This window comes from Meles meles, chromosome 3 (genome assembly GCF_922984935.1).
Source record: "Meles meles chromosome 3, mMelMel3.1 paternal haplotype, whole genome shotgun sequence".
Taxonomy (NCBI): Eukaryota; Metazoa; Chordata; class Mammalia; order Carnivora; family Mustelidae; genus Meles; species Meles meles.
Genome location: NC_060068.1, coordinates 5,276,078 through 5,298,702, shown reverse-complemented (window position 1 = coordinate 5,298,702; position 22,625 = coordinate 5,276,078). Strand labels below are relative to the sequence as shown.

At 38.8% G+C, this 22,625-nt stretch overlaps 1 protein-coding gene across 1 annotated transcript; it reads right to left on the bottom strand.

Moving 5' to 3' along the window:
- Nucleotides 1-20,142: 20,142 nt before the first annotated feature.
- Nucleotides 20,143-21,102, bottom strand: LOC123938379 (olfactory receptor 6M1-like). The gene has a single exon (XM_045999715.1). It carries the CDS (start codon nt 21,100-21,102, stop codon nt 20,143-20,145), a length of 960 nt encoding a protein of 319 aa, XP_045855671.1.
- Nucleotides 21,103-22,625: the final 1,523 nt, after the last annotated feature.

Sequence of the window (22,625 nt, the reverse complement as noted above, 5' to 3'; positions counted from 1 at the left end):
TGAAAAATATACAAACTATCTTGCTGGGCCAAATTTGACTTCCTAAATCTAAAGATAAGTGGGAAAGGACAGATATCTTGATAGTATTTAGTCTTCCTATCCATGAACATGAACTATATCTCCATTTATTTAATTATTTTTTTAATTTTTTTAAAATTTATTTATTTTTATTTGTTTATTTACAGCATAACAGTGTTCATTGTTTTGGCATCACACCCAGTGCTCCATGCAGTACGTGCCGTCCATTTCACCCACCACCTGGTTCCTCAACCTCCCACCCCCCCTACTCCCCCGCCACCCCTTCATAACCCTCTGGTTGTTTTTCAGAGTCCATAGTCTCTCATGGTTCATCTCCCCTTCCAGTTTCCCTCAACTCCCTCTCCTCTCCATCTCCCCATGTCCTCCATGTTCTTTGTTATGCTCCACAAATAAGTGAGACCATATGATACTTGACTCTCTCTGCTTGACTTATTTCGCTCAGCATAATTTCTTCCAGTCCCGTCCATGTTGCTACAAAAGTTGGGTATTCGTCGTTTCTGATGGAGGCATAATACTCCATTGTGTATATGGACCACATCTTCCTTATCCATTCATCCGTTGAAGGGCATCTTGGTTCTTTCCACAGTTTGGCGACCGTAGCCATTGCTGCAATAAACATTGGGATACAGATGGCCCTTCATTTCACTACATCTGTATCTTTGGGGTAAATACCCAGCAGTGCAATTGCAGGGTCATAGGGAAGCTCTATTTTTAATTTCTTCAGGAATCTCCACACTGTTCTCCAAAGTGGCTGCACTAACTTGCATTCCCACCAACAGTATAAGAGGGTTCCCCTTTCTCCACATCCTCTCCAACACACGTTGTTTCCTGTCTTGCTAATTTTGGCCATTCTAACTGGTGTCAGGTGGTATCACAATGTGGTTTTAATTTGAATCTCCCTGATGGCTAGTAATGATGAACATTTTTTCATGTGTCTGATAGCCATTTGTATGTCTTCGTTGGAGAAGTGTCTGTTCATATCTTCTGCCCATTTTTTGATATGATTATCTGTTTTGTGTGTGTTGAGTTTGAGAAGTTCTTTATAGATCCTGGATATCAATCTTTTGTCTGTGCTGTCATTTGCAAATATCTTCTCCCATTCCGTGGGTTGCCTCTTTGTTTTGTTGACTGTTTCCTTTGCTGTGCAGAAGCTTTTGATCTTGATGAAGTCCCAAAAGGTCATTTTTGCTTTTGTTTCCTTGGCCTTTGGAGACATATCTTGAAAGAAGTTGCTGTGGCTGATATCGAAGAGGTTACTCCCTATGTTCTCCTGTAGGATTCTGATAGATTCCTGTCTCACGTTGAGGTCTTTTATCCATTTCGAGTTTATCTTTGTGTACGGTGTAAGAGAATGGTCGAGTTTCATTCTTCTACATATCGCTGTCCAGTTTTGCCAGCACCATTTATTGAAGAGACTGTCTTTTTTCCATTGAATATTTTTTCCTGTTTTGTCGAAGATTATTTCACCATAGAGTTGAGGGTCCATATCTGGGCTCTCCACTCTGTTCCACTGGTCTATGTGTCTGTTTTTATGCCAGTACCACGCTGTCTTGGTGATCACAGCTTTGTAGTAAAGCTTGAAATCGGGTAACGTGATGCCGCCAGTTTTGTTTTTGTTTTTCAACATTTCCTTAGCAATTCGGGGTCTCTTCTGACTCCATACAAATTTTAGGATTATTTGCTCCAGCTCTTTTAAAAATACCGGTGGAATTTTGATCGGAATGGCATTAAAAGTATAGATTGCTCTAGGCAGTATAGACATTTTAACAATGTTTATTCTTCCAATCCAAGAGCATGGAACAGTCTTCCATCTTTTTGTGTCTTCTTCAATTTCTTTCATGAGTGTTCTGTAGTTCCTTGAGTACAGTTCCTTTACCTCTTTGGTTAGGTTTATGCCCAGGTATCTTATGGTTCTTGGTGCTATAGTAAATGGAATCGATTCTCTAATTTCCCTTTCTGTATTTTCATTGTTGTTGTATAAGAAAGCCACTGATTTCTGTACATTGACTTTGTATCCTGCCACGTTACTGAATTGCTCTATGAGTTCTAGTAGTTTGGGGGTGGAGTCTTTGGGGTTTTCCATATAAAGAATCATGTCATCTGCAAAGAGAGAGAGTTTGACTTCTTCCTTGCCAATTGGGATACCTTTGATTTCTCTTTGTTGTCTGATTGCCGTTGCTAGAACTTCTAATACTATGTTGAACAAGAGTGGTGAGAGTGGGCATCCTTGTCGTTTTCCTGATCTCAACGGGAAGGCTGCAAGCTTTTTCCCATTGAGGATGATACTTGCTGTGGGTCTTTCATAGATAGATTTTATGAAGTTCAGGAATGTTCCCTCTATCCCTATACTTTGAAGCGTTTTCATCAGGTATGGATGCTGGATTTTGTCAAATGCTTTTTCTGCATCAATTGAGAGGACCATGTGGTTCTTCTCTCTTCTCTTATTGATGTGTTCTATCACACTGATTGATTTGCGAATGTTGAACCAACCTTGCAACCCAGGGATGAATCCCACCTGGTCATGGTGGATCATCTTTTGAATGTCCTGCTGGATCTTGTTTGCTAGGATCTTGTTGAGAATCTTTGCATCCATATTCATCAGTGATATTGGTCTGAAATTCTCCTTTTTGGTAGGGTCTTTGCCTGGTTTGGGGATCAGGGTAATGCTGGCTTCCTAAAAAGAGTCTGGAAGTTTTCTTTCTGCTTCAATTTTTTGGAACAGCTTCAGGAGAATTGGTGTTATTTCTTCTTTGAAAGATTGGTGGAATTCCCCAGGGAATCCGTCAGGTCCTGGGCTCTTGTTTCTTGCGAGGTTTTTGATCACTGCTTCAATCTCATTACTAGATATCGGCCTATTCAGGTTGTCCATTTCTTCCTGGTTCAATTTTGGGAGTTTGTAGTTTTCCAGGAATGCATCCATTTCATCTAGGTTGCTTAGCTTATTGGCATATAACTGTTGGTAATAATTTCTGATGATTGTTTCTATTTCCTTGGTGTTCGTTGTGATCTCTCCCTTTTCATTCATAATTTTATTAATTTGGGCTTTCTCTCTTTTCTTTTGGATTAGTGTGGCCAATGGTTTATCGATCTTATTAATTCTTTCAAAAAACCAGCTTCTAGTTTCATTGATACCTTCTACTGTATCTCTCGTTTCTACCTCATTGATCTCTGCTCTAATCTTGATTATTTCCCTTCTTGCATGTGGAGTTGGTTTGATTTGTTGTTGATTCTCCAGTTCTTTAAGGTGTAGAGACAGCTGGTGTATTCTGGATTTTTCAATGTTTTTGAGGGAGGCTTGGATGGCTATGTATTTCCCCCTTAGAACCGCCTTTGCTGTATCCCATAGGTTTTGGACCGAGGTGTCTTCATTCTCATTGGTTTCCATGAATTGTTTAAGTTCGTCTTTGATCTCCTGGTTGATCCAAGCATTCTTAAACAAGGTGGTCTTTAGCTTCCAGGTGTTTAAGTTCCTTCTGAACTTTTCCTTGTGATTGAGTTCCAGTTTCAAAGCATTGCAATCTGAGAATATGCAGGTAATAATGTCAGTCTTTTGGTATCAGTTGAGTCCTGCTTTGTGACCCAGTATGTGGTCTATACTGGAGGAGGTTCCATGTGCACTTGAGAAGAATGAGTATTCTGTTGTTTTAGGGTGGAATGTTCTGTATACGTCTATGAGGTCCATCTGGTCCAACGTTTCATTCAATGCTCTTATTTCTTTATTAATTTTCTGCTTCGATGATCTGTCTATTTCTGAGAGAGGAGTATTAAGATCTCCTACTATTATTGTATTCATATCAATATGACTCTTTATATTGATTAATAGTTTTCTTATGTAATTGGGTGTTCCCATATTGGGGGCATAGATATTCACAATTGTTAGATCGTCTTGGCGGATAGTCCCTTTAAGAACAGATGAATGGATAAAGAAGATGTGGTATATATACACAATGGAATACTATGCAGCCATCAAAAGAAATGAAATCTTGCCATTTGCGACGACGTGGATGGAACTAGAGCGTATCATGCTTAGTGAAATAAGTCAATCGGAGAAAGACAACTATCATATGATCTCCCTGATATGAGGACATGGAGAAGCAACATGGGGGTGTAGGGGGATAGGAGAAGAATAAATGAAACAAGATGGGATTGGGAGGGAGACAAACCATAAATGACTCTTAATCTCACAAACAAACTGGGGGTTGCTGGGGGGAGGTGGGATTGGGAGAGGGGGAGCGGGCTATGGACACTGGGGAGGGGAGGCGAACCATAAGAGACTATGGACTCTGAAAAACAACCTGAGGGTTTTGAATGGTCAGGGGTGGGAGGTTGGGGGAACAGGTGGTGGGTGATGGGGAGGGCACGTTTTGCATGGAGCACTGGGTGTTGTGCAAAAAGAATGAATACTGTTATGCTGAAAAAATAAATAAAAAGGGGAAAAAAAAGAATTATGTAGTGTCCTTCTGTATCTCTGACTACAGTCTTTAGTTTAAAATCTAATTTATCTGATATGAGAATCGCTACTCCGACCTTCTCTTGAGGCCCATTGGCATGAAAGATGTTTCTCCATCCCTTCACTTTCAGTCTGGGTGTATCCTTAGGTTTAAAATGGGTCTCTTGTAGACAACATATGGATGGGTCCTGTCATTTTATCTAATCTGCAACCCTGTGTCGTTTTATGGGCGCATTTAGGACATTCACATTGAGAGTGATTATTGAGAGATAGGTTTTTATTGACATCGTGTTGCCTTTGAAGTCTTTCTGTCTGTAGATTGTTTCTATATTTCTGTTCAGTGATATTCTTAGGATTTTTTCTCTTTTACAGGACCCCCCTTAATATTTCCTGCAGTGTCGGCTTGGTGGTTGCATAGTCTTTTAAGCCTTGCCGGTCTTGGAAACTCTTTTTCTCTCCATCCGTTTTAAATGTCAGTCTTGCTGGATAGAGTATTCTTGGCTGCATGTTCTTCTCATTTAGTACTCTGAATATATTTTGCCAGCCCTTCCTGGCTTTCCAGGTCTCTGTGGAAAGGTCTGACGTTATTCTAATGGGCTTTCCTCTGTATGTAAGAAGCTTCTTTGTCCTAGCTGCTTTTAAGAGGGTCTCTCTTGAAACAGAAGTCCCCATTCTACCTATAAGGTGCTGTGAGGACTTTCGAGAATCTAAAACCTGGGGAGAAATCTTTCTGCCTCTAGTACATGAACGTTGTTTCCATTCGTGAGATTGGGAAAATTTTCATAGACAACTTCTTCCACTATATCTTCTAGACTTCTTTCTTTTTCTTCCCCTTCAGGGATTCCAATAATTCTGACGTTGGAACGTTTCATGGCATCGTTTATTTCCCTGATTCTGTTTTCGTGGCTTCTGAGCTGTTTGCTCCAGGCTTCCTCCTGATCCTTTCTCTCTATCTGTTTGTCCTCCAGATCACTAATTCTATCTTCTGTCTCAGTTACCCTAGCTTTTAGAGAATTTAGATTGGACTGGAACTCATTGAGAGCATTTTGAACATCATCCCTGGTGGCTTTCAGTTCTGCCCTAACATTGTGAACATCATCCCTGGTGGCTTTCAGTTCTGCCCTAATCAATTCTGTTTGGTCATCCGTGGCTTTCTCCAACCTAGCTATTGCCTGGATAATTGTTAGTCTGAATTCCTTTTCTGACATATTGTCTATGTCGATAGCCATTAGCTCTGTTGCAGAAGGCCCATCCTCTGTATTTTTCTTCTATTGGGTATTCCTCCTCCTAGTCATTTTGGTAAGAGATGACTAAACAGATGCAGCTGGACTTATCGATTGTGGTGCAGTCAATGTGCACCCTGGAACGCTTCTGTGCAATCAGGATTCCCCACCCAAATGAGAGAAAAACGAGAAGAAAAAGAAATAGAGAAGAAGAAAGAAAAAAAAAGGGGGGGAAAGAAAAAAGGAAAAAAAAAAGAGAGAGAGAGATAGGAGAAAAAGGGAAGATAAAAGAGAAGGCTCAGCCCAAATGGGCCACAAGGTAAGATTTGTGGAGTATACAAACAAAAACAGACAGACAAAAAGAGTGATAAAAGTATATGACAAGAGAAAAAAATATGTATATATAAGCAAGAAAAAAAAAAAGGGAAGAACCTCATCAGAAAGAACCCCAAGTATAAGGTTTATATATTGTCAGGACGAACACAAATTCACAGAAATACTGACAGAAGGAAAAATTGGGAGAATGGTTATAGATTCTCAGTGTGGGTGAGGAAGGTTATTTTGATTCTTCCTGAAGGTATCTTGATGTTTTTGTTAAGGGACTCAACTTTCCTAAGTTACAGGGGGATTAGAAACTGGTTTGCCTATAGGGATAGCATTGATTGGGGAAAGGGGATTACCTTGAAGTTTAACTCTATATGTATAGTAGAAAATAAAAATTAGAAAAGAATAAACTAGACTAAACTAAGTTAAAATTAAAAAAGAATTAAAAAAAATCGAAAAACAAAAGAAAAACACGGGTGTATGTATCAAAAATTTCAGGTTAGAAGGTTATTAAAGAATTTGATGTACTGGACATCTCAGTGTGATGGTAAATAGGTTAAAAATTATCTGTATGTATAAAAAAAATGAACCAGAATATTGGTAAAGAGTTAAAAATAAAAGTTGTATTTATGAAGTAGTGGTGATTGTTCTCTTGTAGTCTTTTTTTTTTTTTCTTCCTTCCTGGTTGGTTTTCTGGGGGAGGGGCCTGCCACGTGGGTTTTTAGACAATGATGTTCCCTGAGTTAGGTCCTCCCGCTCCCCTCAAGGGGGTGAGCTCTTTTTTTTTCAGGAAACTGTTTTTTTCAGCCTTTTGTTCTCTGGGGGTTTTTATGTTCTTTCATCTGCTTTCTCTCGCCTTGACAGCTTTTGATGGCTTTTGGAGGTTTAGAGTAGAACAAACAACACCCCAACCTCCCTCTCAGAGAGAAACCTCAGACTGTTTTGCAAAAGCCGCTGGCAGAGTCGGTTCTGAGTCACTGTCCCTGGGGATGCAGGAGCTCCTTGTTGTACCCAAAACCAGGGCAGCGGTGGCTGTCTAGGCAGCTCCAGACCGCCAGAGAGGTTCTGAGCAGAGTTCACACACTGAGATTTTCCTGCTGTCCCGTGCTGGGAATGTCTGGTTTTTCCGGCTGCCAGAGCTCCAGGCTAGCGAGTATGAGCACCTATCCCAAGGGAGGGTGTGGGATGCTCGTGTTTCAGGATTGCCGTCTGGCCAGGCTCCCAGCCCCTCAGGGGAGCCAGACCCCACTCCTTCTCGGGTGCACTGGCTTTCAGGTGCACTGGCGGCTCAGGGACGGAGACCTGATTTCTCTGCCGCACTCTCTCTGGCTCCGCACCAGGGGAGGCTGTCCTGGGTCCGGGGACTTAGGTCCCTAACCCTAACCGCCCAGGTTCCCACTATTACCCCCCGTGATCCTTTGCTGTTTGTTTTTTGAGTGCTTTCAACCAGACTCCAAGTTAATGCTGGTCCCCAGATGCAGAGCACTCTCATGTTGGGGTGTTACTTTCCGAGCGGTCACCTCTGGTGGCTCCCTCCCCCTTTTGTTTATCTTCCGATATCAGTCAGACGTTCCCAGTCTGCTTTACCTGCCACTGGCGTCTTCTGCTCCTGTAGAGATCCAGACAAGTATAATTCTGATCTCAGGCTGATTTCATGGGTGGTCGGAGTTCTTTGGTAGGTAATCAGCTCACTTTAGGGTACAGGTTGAAATAGTGCCTCCTCCTACTTCCCCGCCATCTTGACTCCCCTCTATTTTTTTAAAATTTTTAAAAGATTTATCTATTTTACCATAGGGGAGTGAGAGAGAAAGAGAGAGAGAGCACGCCCGTGACTGGAAGGGGAAGAGGGAAAGGGAGAGAGAAGACTTTATCAAGTAGACTACACAATAAGTGCAAAACCTGCCCAGGGCTCAGTAAGTTGACCCTGAGATCACAAGCTAAACTGGAACCAAGAGTTGGGCCGATAACCAACTATGCCACCCAGATATCCCTTATTTTTATTTTTTTCATCATACTTTTGTACTTTTACTTTTATAGATCCTATACATACTTTATTAGATTTATTCTTAAGTATTCATTTTGAGGGATGCTAATTAAAAAGGTATTGTTTAATAAAATAAAATAAAATGGTATTATTATTCATTCCAAATTCCAGTTGTTTATTGTTAGTATATAGGAAAGCAATTCATCTTGTGTATTGATTTTGTATCCAGTAATCTTGCTATAATGACTTTTTAAACTCAATTTTTTGTTGATTCATTTAGATTTACCACATAGATGATGATGTAATCTGTGAACAGAAACAGTTTTGCTTCTTCCTTCCCAGTAATTATACATTTTATTTACTTTGCTGGATTTGCTGAATTATCAATAACTTCCAGGACAATATTAGAAATGAGTGGTGGTGAGTCAAGATGGCGGGGAAGCAGGAGGAAGTGCCATTTCAACCTGTACCCTAAAGTGAGCTGATTACCTACCAAAGAACTCTGACCACCCATGCAATCAGCCTGAGATCAGAATTAAATATGTCTGGATCTCTACAGGAGCAGAAGATGCCAGTGGCAGGTAAAGCAGAGTGGGAACATCGGACTGATATCAGAAGATAAACAAAAAGTGGGAGGGAGCCACCAGAGGCGACAGATTGGAAAGTAATACACCAACATGAGAGTGCCCTGTGTCTGCGGACCAGCATTACCTTGGAGTCTGGTTGAAAGCACTCAAAAAAAAAAAAAAAAAAAAAGAGCAACGGATTGTGGGGGGATATTGTGGGAATCGGGGTGGTTAGGGACAGGGGCTTAAGTCCCTGAACCCAGGACAGCCTCCCCTGGATCTGAGCCACAGAGAGTCCGGCAGAGAAACCAGGTCTTGGTCCCTGAGCCCCAGCACGCCTGAGCCACCAGCGCACCTAAGAATGTGTGGGGTCCAGCTCAGGAGAGGGGCTGGGAGCCTGGCCAGTCGGCATTTCCAAAACATGCATGTCCCACACACTCCCTTGGGAGAGGTACGCACAGGTACTAGCCTGGAGCTCTGGCATCCGGAAAAACCAGACATTCCCAGCCTGGGCCAGCGGGAAAATCTCAGGGTGCAATCACTGCTTGGAATCTCTTTGGTGGTCTGGAGCTGCCCAGACAGCCACCCCTACCCTGGTATTGGGTACAAGGAGGAGATCCTGCATCCCCAGGGACTGTGACTCAGAACTTACTCTGCCAGCAGCTCTACAGAGCATTCTGAGGCTTCTCTCAGAGAAGGAGGTCTGGGTGCAGTTCTCTCTCCTCTAAACCTCCAAAAACAATCAAAAGCTGTCAAGGTGAGAGAAAACAGATGAAAGAACATAAAAACCTCCAGAGAACAAAAGCCTGAAAATAACAGTTTCCTCAGAGCCCACCCCCTTGAGGGGGGCGGGAGGACCTAACTCAGGGAACATCATTGACTGAAAATCCACATGGCAGGCCCCTCCCCCAGAAAACCAAACCGGAAGGAAGAAAAAAAAAAAAGAATAGGACAAGAGAACAACCACCACTACTTCATAAATACAACTTTTATTTTTAACTCTTTACCACAATTCCGGTTCTTTTATTTTATACATATAGATAATTTTTTTAAAGATTTTATTTATTTATTTGACAGAGAGAGATCACAAGTAGACAGAGAGAGAGAGGGAAGCAGGCTTCCTGCTGAGCAGAGAGCCCGATGCGGGACTCAATCCCAGGACCCTGAGATCATGACCTGAGCCGAAGGCAGCGGCTTAACCCACTGAGCCACCCAGGTGCCGCTACATATAGATAATTTTTTATCCTATTTACCATCACAGTGAAATGTCCAGTACATCAAATTCATTAATAATCTTCTAACCTGAACATTTTGTTACATACACCAGTGTTTTTCTTTTGCTTTTCTAGCTTTTAATTTTTTTTAAATTTTAATTTAGTTTAGTCTAGTTTATTCTTTTTTTAATTTCTATTTTCTAATACACATATAGAGTTAAATTTCAAGGTAATCCCCTTTCCCCAATCAATGCTACCCCTATAGGTAAAAAAATTTTTAATCCCCCTTTATCTTAGGAAAGTTGAGTCCCTTAACAAAAACATCAAGATACATCCAGGAAGAATCAAAATAACCTTCCTCGCCCACACTGAGAATTTATAACCACTCTCCCATCTTTTCTTTCTGCCAGTATTTCTGGCTATTTGTGTTTGTCCTGATAGTATATAAATCTTATACTTGGGGTTCTTTCGGATGAGGTTCTTCCTTCTTTTTGTTTATATATATATATTTTTTCTCTTGTCATATAATTTTATCAGTCTTTTTGTTTGTCTGTTTTTGTTTGTATACTTCATAAATCTAACCTTGGGGCCATTTGGGTTGAGCCTTCTCTTTTATCTTCCCTTTTAATCCTGTCTCTCTATCTCTCTCTCTCACTTTTACTTTTTTCTTTTCCTTTCTTTTCTGTTTCTTCTCTCTTTCTTTTTCTTTTCTTTTTTCTCTCATTTGGGTGGGGAATCCTGATTGCACAGAAGCGTTCCAGGGTGCACCTTGACTGCACCACAATCAATACATCCACCTGCATCTGTTCAGTCATCTCTAACCAAAATGACTAGGAGGAAGAATGCCCAACAGAAGAAAAATACAGAGGATGGACCTTCTGCAACAGAGCTAATGGCTATTGACATAGAAAATATGTCAGAAAAGGAATTCTGGCTAACAATTATCCAGGGAATAGCTAGGTTGGAGAGAGCCATGGATGACCAGATGGAATTGATTAGAGCAGAACTGAAAGCCACCAGGATGATGTTCACAATGTTAGGGCAGAACTGAAAGCCACCAGGGATGATGTTCAAAATGCTCTCAGTGAGTTCCAATCTAATACTAAATTCTCTAAAAGCGAGGGTAACTGAGACAGAAGATAGAATTAGTGATCTGGAGGACAAACAGATAAAGAGAAAGGATCAGGAGGAAGCCCGGAACAAACACCTCAGAAGCCACAAAAACAGAATCAGGGAAATAAATGATACTATGAAACATTCTAACGTCAGAATTATTGGAATCCCTGAAATGGAGGAGAAAGAAAGAAGTCTAGAAGATATCTGAAATAAGTTTTCTATGAAAATTTTCCCAATCTCACGAATAGAAACAATGTTCATGTACTAGAGGCAGAGCAGTTTCCCCCCAAGATTATAGATTCTCGAAAGTCATCAAGACACCTGAGAATTAGAATGAAGAATTATGCCTCTAGACAGAACCTCTTAAAAGCAGCTAGGACAAAGAAGCTCCTTACATACAGAGGAAAGCCATTAGAATAGAGTCAGACCTGTCCACAGAGACCTGGCAAGCGAGGAAGGGCGAAAAATATATTCAGAGTACTAAATGAGAAGAACATGCTGCCAAGAATACTTTATCAGCAAGACTGACATTCAAAATGGATGGAGAGATAAAGAGTTTCCAAGACGGGCAAGGCTTAAAAGACTATGCAACCACCAAGACAACACTGCAGGAAATATTAAGGGGAGTTCTATAAATGAGAAAAAATCCAAAGAATATCATTGAACAGAAATATAGAGACAATCGACGAACAGAAAGACTTCAAAGGCAACACGATGTCAATCAAAACATATCTATCAATAATCACTCTCACTGTGAATGGCCTAAATGCCCCATAAAATAACACAGGGTTGGAGATTGGATGAAACAACAGGACCCATCCATATGATGTATACAAGAGACCCATTTTGAACCTAAGGATACACCCAGACTAAAAGTGAAGGGATGGGAAGCATCTTTCATGCCAATGGGCCTCAAAAGAAGGCTGGGGTAGTGATTCTCATATCAGAAAAATTAGATTTTAAACTAAAGACTGTTGTCAGAGATACAGAAGGACACTACATAATTCTTAAAGGGACTATCCACCAAGATGATCTAACAATTGTAATTATCTACACCCTTATATAGGAGCAGCCAATAACATAAGAAAAGTATTAATCAAGATAAAGAGTCATATTGATATGAATACATTGAGAATAGGAGATCTTAATACACCTCTCTCAGTAATAGATAGATCATCAAAGCAGAAAATCAATAAAGAAATAAGAGCATTGAATGAAACATTGGACCAGATGGACCTCACACACATATACAGAACATTCCACCCTAAAACAACAGAATACTCATTCTTCTCAAGTGCACATGGAACCTTCTCCAGAATAGACCAAATACTTGATCACAAAGCAGGACTCAACCGATACCAAAAGACTGACATTATTCCCTGCATATTCTCAGATCACAGCGCTTTGAAACTGGAGCACAATCACAAGGAAAAGTTCAGAAGGAACTCAAACACCTGGAAGCTAAAGACCACCTTGCTGAAGAATGCTTGGATCAACCAGGAGATCAAAGATGAACTGAAACAATTCATGGAAACCAATGAGAATGAAGACACTTCTGTCCAAAACCTATGGGATACAGCAAAGGCGGTTCTAAGGGGGAAATACATAGCCATCCAAGTCTCCGTCAAAAAAAATTGAAAAATCCAGAATATACCAGCTGTCTCTACACCTTAAAGAACTGGAGAATCAACACAAATCACACCAACTCCACATGCAAGAAGGGAAAAAATCAAGACTAGAGCAGAGATCAATGAGGTAGAAACCAGAGATAGAGTAGAACATATCAATAAAGCTAGAAGCTGGTTTTTTGAAAGAATCAATAAGATCAATAAACCACTGGCCATACTAATCCAAAGGAAAAGAGAGAAAGCCCAAATTAATAAAATTATGAATGAAAGGGAGAGCTCACAAAGAACACCAAGGAAAAACAAACAATCATCAGAAATCTGTACCAACAGTTATATGCCAATAAGCTAAGCAACCTAGATGAAATGGATGCATTCCTGGAAAACTATAAACTCCCAAAATTGAACCAGGAAGAAATTGACAACCTGAATAGACCGATATCTAGTAACGAGACTGAAGCAGTGATCAAAAACCTCCCAAAAAACAAGAGCCCAGGACATGACGGATTCCCTGGGGAATTCTACTAAACTTTCAAAGAAGAAATAACACCAATTCTTCTGAAGCTTTTTCAAAAAATTGAAGCAGAAGGAAAACTTCCAGACTCTTTTTATGAAGACAGCATTACCCTGATCCCCAAACCAGGCAAAGACCCTACCAAAAAGGAGAATTTCAGACCAATATCACTGATGAATTTGGATGTTAAGATTCTCAACAAGATCCTAGCAAACAGGATCCAGCAGCACATTCAAAAGATTATCCACCATGACCAGGTGGGATTCATCCCTGGGCTGCAAGGTTGGTTCAACATTTGCAAATCAATCAATGTGATAGAACAAATCATGAAGAGAAAAGAGAAGAACCACATGGTCCTCTCATTGATGCAGAAAAAGCATTTGACAAAATCCAGCATCCGTTCCTGATGAAAACGCTTCAAAGTATAGGGATAGAGGGAACATTCCTGAACTTCATAAAATCTGTCCATGAAAGACCCACAGCAAACAGCATCCTCAATGGGAAAAAGCTTGCAGCCTTCCTGTTGAGATCAGGAACATGACAAGGATGTCCACCTCACCACTCTTGCTCAACATAGTATTAGAAATCCTAGCAATGGCAATCAGACAACAAAGAGAAATAAAAGGTTCCAAATTGGCAAGGAAGAAGTCAAACTCACTCTCTTCGTAGATGACATGATTCTTTATATGGAAAACCCCAAAGACTCCACCCCCAAACTACTAGAACTCATACAGCAATTCAGTAATGTGGCAGGATACAAAGTCAATGTACAGAAATCAGTGGCTTTCTTATACACTAACAATGAAAATACAGAAAGGCAAATTAGAGAATTAATTCCATTTATTATAGCACCAAGAACCATAAGATACCTGGGAATAAACCTAACCAAAGAGGTAAAGGATCTGTACTCGAGGAACTACAGAACACTCAAGGAAGAAAATGAAGAAGACACAAAAAGATGGAAGACCGTTCCATGCTCTTGGATCGGAAGAATAAACATTGTTAAAATGTCTATACTGCCTAAAGCAATCTATACTTTTAATGCCATTCTGATCAAAATTTCACCAGCATTTTTCAAAGAGCTGGAGCAAATAATCCTAAAATTTGTATGGAATCAGAAGAGACCCCGAATTGCTAAGGAAATGTTGAAAAACAAAAACAAAACTGCCGGCATCTTGTTACCTGATTTCAAGCTTTACTACAAAGTAGTGATCACCAAGACAGCATTGTACTGGCATAAAAACAAACACATAGACCAGTGGAACAGAGTAGAGAGCCCAGATATGGACCCTCAACTCTATGGTCAAATAATATTTGACAAAACAGGAAAAAATATACAGTGGAAAAAAGACAGTCTCTTCAAAAAATGGTGCTGGGAAAACTGGACAGTTATATGTAGAAGAATGAAACTTGAACATTCTCTTACACTGTATACAAAGGTAAACTCAAAATGGATAAAAGACCTCAATGTGAGAGAGGAATCCATCAGAATCCTAGAGGCAAACATTGGCAGTAACCTCTTCGATATGAGCCACAGCAACTTCTTTCAAGATATGTCTCCAAAGGCAAAGGAAACTTCTGAACAGCAAAGGAAACATTCAACAAAACATAGAGGCAACCCTTGGAATGGGAGAAGATATTTGCAAATGGCAGTACAGACAAAGGGTTGATATCCAAGATCTATATAGAACTTCTCAATCTCAACACACATAAAATAGATAATCATGTCAAATAATGGGCAGAAGACATGAACAGAGATACTGCTCCAATGTAGACACACAAATTGCTATCAAACACATAAAAAATATTCATCATTACTATCATCAGGGAGATTCAAATCAAAACCACATTGGGATACCACCTTACACCAGTTCGAATGGCCAAAATTAACAAGATAGGAAACTACGTGTGTTTGAGAGCATGTGGACAAAGGGGAACCCTCTTCCACTGTTGGTGGGAATGCAAGTTGGTGCAGCCACTTTAGTGAACATTGTGGAGATTCCTTAAGAAATTAAAAATAGAGCTTCCCTATCACCCTGCAATTGCACTACTGGGTATTTACCCCAAAGATACAGATGTAGTGAAAGAAGGGCCATCTGTACCCCAATATTTATAGCAGCATTGGCCAACGTCACGAAACTGTTGAAATTATGAAGATGCCCTTCAACAGATGAATGGATAAGGAAGATGTGGTCCATATACACGATGGAGTATTATGCCTCCATCAGAAAGGATGAATGCCCAACTTTTGTATCAACTTGGATGGGACTGGAAGAGATTATGCTGAGTGAAATAAGTCAAGCAGAGAGATTTAAGTGTCATGTGGTTTCACTTATTTGTGGAGCATAACAAATAATATGGAGTACATGGGGTGATGGAGAGAAGGGAGTTGAGGGAAATTGGAAGGGGAGATGAACCATGAGAGACTATGGACTCTGAACAACAACATGAGGGTTTTGAAGGGGTGGAGATTGGGAGGTTCGGGGAGCCATGGGGTGGGTATTAAGGAGGGCACGTATTGCATGGAGCACTGGGTATGGTGCAAAAATAATGAATACTGTTACTCTGAAAAGAAATTAAAAAAAACTCATTATCTTCAACGTAGATTTTTCAAAATATTTTATATATAAATTCATTTCCTTTATGAATAAAGATAGTTTTACTTCTTCCCAAAAAAAAAAAAAATGTTCAGTAGAATTCATCTTCTATGCTTCTGTGTCATAAACTTTTTTGTTGGTTTTTTTTTTTCATTTAATTGCACTGCCAGTATTTGGTCTGTTCTAATTTTGTATTTCTTCTTGCCTTGGTTTTTGTAGTTTTGGTAGTTTACATGTTTCCAATAATTTGAAATTTCTTCCTGGTTGCCACTTGTCTGGAGGAAATATGGATGGGTGGATGGTTTAAACATGTGATTGGTGTTAAAAAGGGCACTTATGATGAGTGGAGTGCTATGTATAAGTGATGAATCACTAAATTCTATGCCTGAAACTAATGTGGGTATACATATTATGCATAAAGTGTACATACACACAAAATTGGCAAATCATTTTACCTAGACAAAAAAAAAAAATTCTCAAATAAAGTGAGACGTAAAAGAGAAGACACGAGGGGCGCCTGGGTGTCTCAGTGGGTTAAGGCACTGCCTTCGGCTCAGGTCATGATCTCAGGGTCCTGGGATCGAGTCCCATATCAGGTTCTCTGCTCAGCGGGGAGCCTGCTTCCCTTCCTCTCTCTCTGCCTGCCTCTCTGCCTACTTGTGATCTCTCTCTGTCAAAAATAAATAAAATCTTAAAAAAAAAAAGTAAAGAGAGAAGACACGAAAATTACATGTAATGCCATGGGATTACAAAGGATCACCAAAGAATACTATGAACAATTATATCCAAAAAAATTGGATACCAAAGCTGAATGACAAATAAACTGACGATATGAACAGACCAATAATGAGAAGGATATCCAAATGTATATGGTATATTTATCTTGAGGCATATTCCACGTAATATGGCAAAGCCCATATAATATTGTTAAGTTAATTTTTAAATACGTATTAACTACTTAGTATTTAATCATCTTGTTAGTTTGCAATATATATTGACTACTTAGAACTACTTTACTTATTTATTTCCTGAATCAATTAAAGTTTATATTCAACAAATAGTTCTCAGGCATTCTTATAGATATTGGAAATACAATAACAAAAAAAAAATCTAAAAATCCCTTTCCCAGTGTGATTTGTCTCATATGGAATTCAGTAAAACATACTTAGTCAGCAATAGAGATAAAAAAGTAAACAGTAGAGTCATTATAAATGTCCTTAAGAAACATCATGTCCTCCAGGAAAGATAATTCATCACCCAATTTCAATATTGTGATACATGTTAAAATAATAGTGGAACCAGTTGCTGATCTTGAATAATGTGAATTGCTCGCGAAGATGAAGTGTACCTTATTTTAGGATAATTGAGGGTAATGGGGAAGATTGTTGCCAGAAACCTTGTGCCTTTTCTGGTCAACAAGATTGCACTTTACTATAAAACTATTTTCTCTTCAAAGTGCATGCTCAAACATATACATATCTGCATTATATTTCCAGGTTATATTCATGGTAATAAAATAATAATAATATCAATTGTTATGTTTGAAAGAGCCAACCAATATCTTCCTCCACTAGACAGTAGTCCCTCAAGCAATATGGATGTTTCCAGAAATGGCCTGGGTGTTGATACAAGAATGCTAGAGTGCTGAGAAAAGACAGACATGCTGAAAACTTACAACTAATATTGATTTATTTAGAGTCAGGATGTGTAGTCAAAATTATAGAGGATATGGTAAATTCAGTAATTGGAATACAGATTTGGTAGATTAAAAACGTGCTGGAAATGACTGGCAAATTAAGTGCAGATGACTCAAGAACATTATATCCTGGTTTCTATACCCACTGCTGAGACATGCCGAAAACATTGAAAGAGTCTTACAAGATCAGACAAAGATGGAATATCTTCATAATGTGTGTATTTTAATGAACCTATTCCATCTAACAGTATTCTTATTAAGTCACATGTTTCTTCCAAAAGATAATTTAGGTATCACAACATAAATAATTCAGGTAACAAAAATGTATCTTCATTCATGTTTAAATGAGTACTTCCTTAGAAGTATTTCCTTATTACATTTAACTAAGATATTTTCACTATTCATTCAACTGTAATCCCTCTGTTACCATGAAAATTTCAGGACATTATTAGAATTTAAGAAAAATCCCATTTTGTAAAAGAATGAAACTGGACTTCTTTCTTATACCATACATAAAAACAAACTCAAATGCATGAAAGACCTCAATGTGAGTCAGGAAACCATCAAAATCCTAGAGGAGAACATAGGCAGTGAGCTCTGTGACCTTGGCCATAACTACTTCTCACTGTACACATCTCCAAGGGCAAGGGAAACAAAAGCTTAAAAATGGACTATTGGCACTTCATCAAGCTTAAAAACTTCTGCACAGTGAAGGAAAGAATGAACAAAATTCAGAAGCAAACTGCAGAATGGGAGAAGATATCTTCAAATGATATATTTGATAAAGGGTTATTACCCAAAATCTATAAAGCACAACACCACAAAACCACATAATCCAGTTAAGAAATAGGCAGAAGTCATGAAGAGACATTTTCCCAAAGAAGACATACAGCTGGTTAACAGAAACATGAAAAGAAAGTTAACATCACTTGGCATCAGAGAAATACAAATGAAAACTACAATGAGATACTACCTCATATCAGTCAGAATGGTTAAAACTAACAGGAATCAACAGATGTTGGCACAGATGTGGAGAAAGAGGAGCCCTCCTACACTGTTGGTGGGAATGCAAGCTGGTGCAGCCACTCTGGAAAACAGCATGGAAGTTCCTCAAAAAATTAAAAACAGGACTACCCTATGATTGAGCAATTGTTCTTCCACAAGGTATTTGCCTAAAGAATATAAAAATACTAACTCAAAGGAGTACATGTACCCTATGTTTACAACAGTATTATCTATACTAGGAAAACTCTGGAAACAGCCCAAGTGTCCACTACAGATGAATGAATAAATATGTGATCTATCTATATATCTATCTATAGATAGATATAGATATACCACTATATATGGGGGGCATCATTTTTAAGCAAAATATATTGTGATTTTTTGGTATTAGTTTTTATGTTATTTATTATTAAGTCAAATCTTATAACAATAGTATACTATACGTCATTACTTTAATTTATTCTCTACAGGATTAAACAAATTTTAAGTATTTGACCAAGTTCACATAGTAACAGTGTGACTGTGCTAGAACTCAACACAAACTTATATGTCTGAAAATCAAATCCGATTACACAAGAGGGGACAATGACTATCAAAATGTTGGTTTCTATTTCTTTACTCATATTTGAATGAATGTTGGTTTATTTATTTTGAAACTTGCTCAAATATCCTGTGCATATATATTTCTTGTCTTCCAATCTCATATATAAATCCTCCTTCTAGAACATACATTGGATGGTTGGCTGATACGAGTTTACATGAACAGCTTAGTGATCTGTAAGCCTAAGGGGCTTGGAAAAAAGTAAAGGGTCACAGGGAAAAAAATCATTGAAATAAAAAAGTGTAGTCTTGAGTTGAATAACTGAATTAATTTCAGTGGTTCTGAAAGGTAAAATAAATAGATCTCTCTGATAGTTCAGCAGGGGGGTTATATTTCTGATGAATTTTATTGCCACAGCACCAGTAGAATAGGAATAGGAAGACAACCACTGCAGGTTTTAAATTCAGTGAAGGTTGGGAAGAACCATCTGTAACTTAAAACTTACACATCAAGTGGGATAAATCATTGGTAAGTAAGATTTTAAAAATCAAAGGAAACGAAATTTGCCATTTTAATATGGGACTTTATTTGTATTAAATTCAAACATACATTGATATTTACAGAGAAAAATATCAGAGGATTGTGTAACAGAAAGTGAGACTTTATGTCAAGCAGTCATCAGATTTAAGATCAAGGGGACATACAGGAGCTTAACTTTAGAACAATTAAATTAACAGGAAAAAGGGAAGAATAAGGACTGCTTTAGAGGGTACACATGTGGGGCACCTGGGTGGTTCAGTCAGCTGATTATCTGACTCTAGACTTTGGCTCAGGTCATATCTGAGAGTTGTGAGACGGACCCTGTGTTGGGATCAGTGCTCAGCATGAAATCTGTTTGAGATTATTCCTCTCTTGCTGCTTCTCCTCCTGCTCTCTAGCTATATATATTTTTTTAAATATTTAAAATATATTAAATGTTATTTAATATATATTTTTAAAAAAGAGTGATTGTATGTAGAAATGTTTGCATTTGGTTCTATTAATTCTCTAAAAGATTTTAAGACCCCCCCTGAACACTGGACCTACATCAGGAAATACTGGTTTAGAATGTATGTATGAATATTTAAGATATTTAAGACCATATCTTTGTGTATGTTTCACGCTTATGTAAAATTAAGCACTTACATAATTAATCACAAAGAATGATTTCGTTGTCAAGTACACAAATCATCAAATTCTTAAAAAATATCACTTTTGTGATCTTACGTTTATTAGCATATCTATGTATTTACTGGAGGTGTCTCTCAGGGATTCTTTGACTTTCTCATTTCGAAGGCTGTAGATGAAGGGGTTCAGCATTGGTGTTACAACAGTGTTCAGAACTGTGGCAAATTTGTTAATGCTCATTGTGTTGCCTTTCTTTGGACGAACATAGAGGAAGATGGAACTTCCATAATAAATTGTAACCACTGTGATGTGTGAAACACAAGTAGAGAAGGCCTTCTGCCGTCCTTGCACAGTAGGAATTCTAAGGATAGTAATAACAATGTAAGTGTAAGACACTCCTGTCAGGAGCAAGGAGCCCAGGAGCAACACAGCAGAGGAGATAAAGTCAGCCACCTCAGCCAGAGAGATGTCTGTACAGGCCAGCTGTAGCATGGGGGCTCGGTCACAGAAGAAATGATGGATTTTATTTGGCCCACAAAAGGTTAACGGGGCAGTTAGGATGGATGGAGGCAACATTGACAAAAATGCACCTAGATAGGACCCTGCAAGTAACATTATGCATGTCTGTGTGTTCATGATGATGGTATACCTCAGTGGGTTGCAGATGGCAATATACCGATCAAATGACATGACAGCCAGGATGAAGAATTCTGTGGATCCCAGAAGGAAGTAGAAGATAGATTGTGTGAGACATCCCATGAAGGATATTGCCTTGGTGAGGGAGAATGTGTTTGCTAGCATCTTAGGTACCACAGTGGAGGTGATGGCAACTTCAAGGAAAGAAAGATTGGCTACAAAGAAATACATGGGTGAATGCAGGCGGTAGTCAACACACACCAAAAGGATGATCATGGTGTTGCCAATCAGAGATATCATGTACATGAGCAGGAATGCAGAAAAAATAAGTATTTCTACTTCTTTTTCAGTCTGAAACCCCAGAAGAATGAACTCAGTGACTCTGGTCTTATTTCTATAATCCATAACGTCCCCAGTTTAACCTGGAATAACAGAAAGTCCTTTTATAATTAATTCTTGCATCTTAACCCTGGATATACCTTGTCAATATTCATTAATTATTTTGTTGTTGTTGCCAAGGCAGATAAATAATTTTATTTTCAGTTTCGAAGTATCTACTGAGATAAATTGTATAAGATTTAAGTGCTCAGCTGGGACACTCACTCATTACAGTTGGGAACCTAATAATGGATCAAGTAATATATAACAGACTCTAGTCAACTTTCCCTTTGAAATAGATTCCTTATTGTGTGTCATTAATCCATCAAGGATATAATGACCTGAGTTAAAGGCAGAGGTCTAACCAATGAGCGACCCTGGTGTCCCAAGGATGACATGGCACTTTTCGAGATGCTAACAGAGTTTTGGTAAAATTTAATTCTATATAAAATTGTACTTAAATCCTTTTAGGGCACCTGGGTGGCTCAGTGGGTTAAAGCCTCTGCCTTCAGCTCAAGTCATGATCCCAGGGTCCTGGGATCAAGCCCCACATTGGGCTCTCTGCTCCGCGGGGAGCCTGCTTCCTCCTCTCTCTCTGCCTGCCTAGTTGTGATTTCTCTCTGTCAAATAAACAAAATATTTTAAAAAGGATGTCTTTTGAGCTAAGTGCATTATTTTACATGTGGCATGATACTGTTCAAAACTAAGTGAATGCAATTATGTAACAGAAATATTTTCCAAAAAGTTCATGACTTCCGACTCACTGGCTCCAATCTCCACATTATCCAATTGGTCTTGAACAATATGAAATCTGCTTTCCATAATCTTTGTAAAAAATCAGTCTCCAGAGTAAATGGGATTACCTCAGATATTAAAAGGGTTTGGGAAAGCATGGAATATAAATTTATCACTATTTACTGTTTATGCTAGAATTCAGCCAGAGAGAGTGTATGCTTAGCAAGCACTTTCAAAATATTGAACTTTTGAGTTTTGACTGGCTGAAAACAGCAGCTCCTGCAAAAAATAGCTTATTTCATACTAGAATTTTTAACAGAAATACACAGACAAACAAGCAAGCAGCAATATGGTGCAGATAAGGGATGTTCTTACTTACTCCTTGAGCTGATTACTTGGAAGTTTCTAAATTGCTCCATAAACTTAGGTGATTCAGGATGAAATACAGTCCATATCCCATATGACAAGATATAGAAAAGTTCAATATTAAGAGATACTTGAGAGTTAATTTCAAATGCGTGTTTTATTCTTCTTCTTTCATAGATTGATGGATGAGGCTTGTAGGGGTGAGATAAAATTTGTCAGAGTCCATAGAGTTTCAGTGGTAGAAGTGAGACAATATTCTGGGTTTTCTGACTTCAATTCACTGTTCTTTCTTTTTTTTTAAGATTTTATTTATTTATTTATTTGACAGACAGAGATCACAAGTACGCAGAGAGGCAGGCAGAGAGAGAGGAGGAAGCAGGCTCCATGCAGAGCAGAGAGCCCAATGTGGAGCTCGATCTCAGGACTCTGGTATCATGACCTGAGCTGAA

Bases quoted from the DNA above. Each gene is read 5' to 3' on its own strand.
- LOC123938379 (XM_045999715.1), bottom strand. From the start codon at position 21,102: ATGGATTATAGAAATAAGACCAGAGTCACTGAGTTCATTCTTCTGGGG.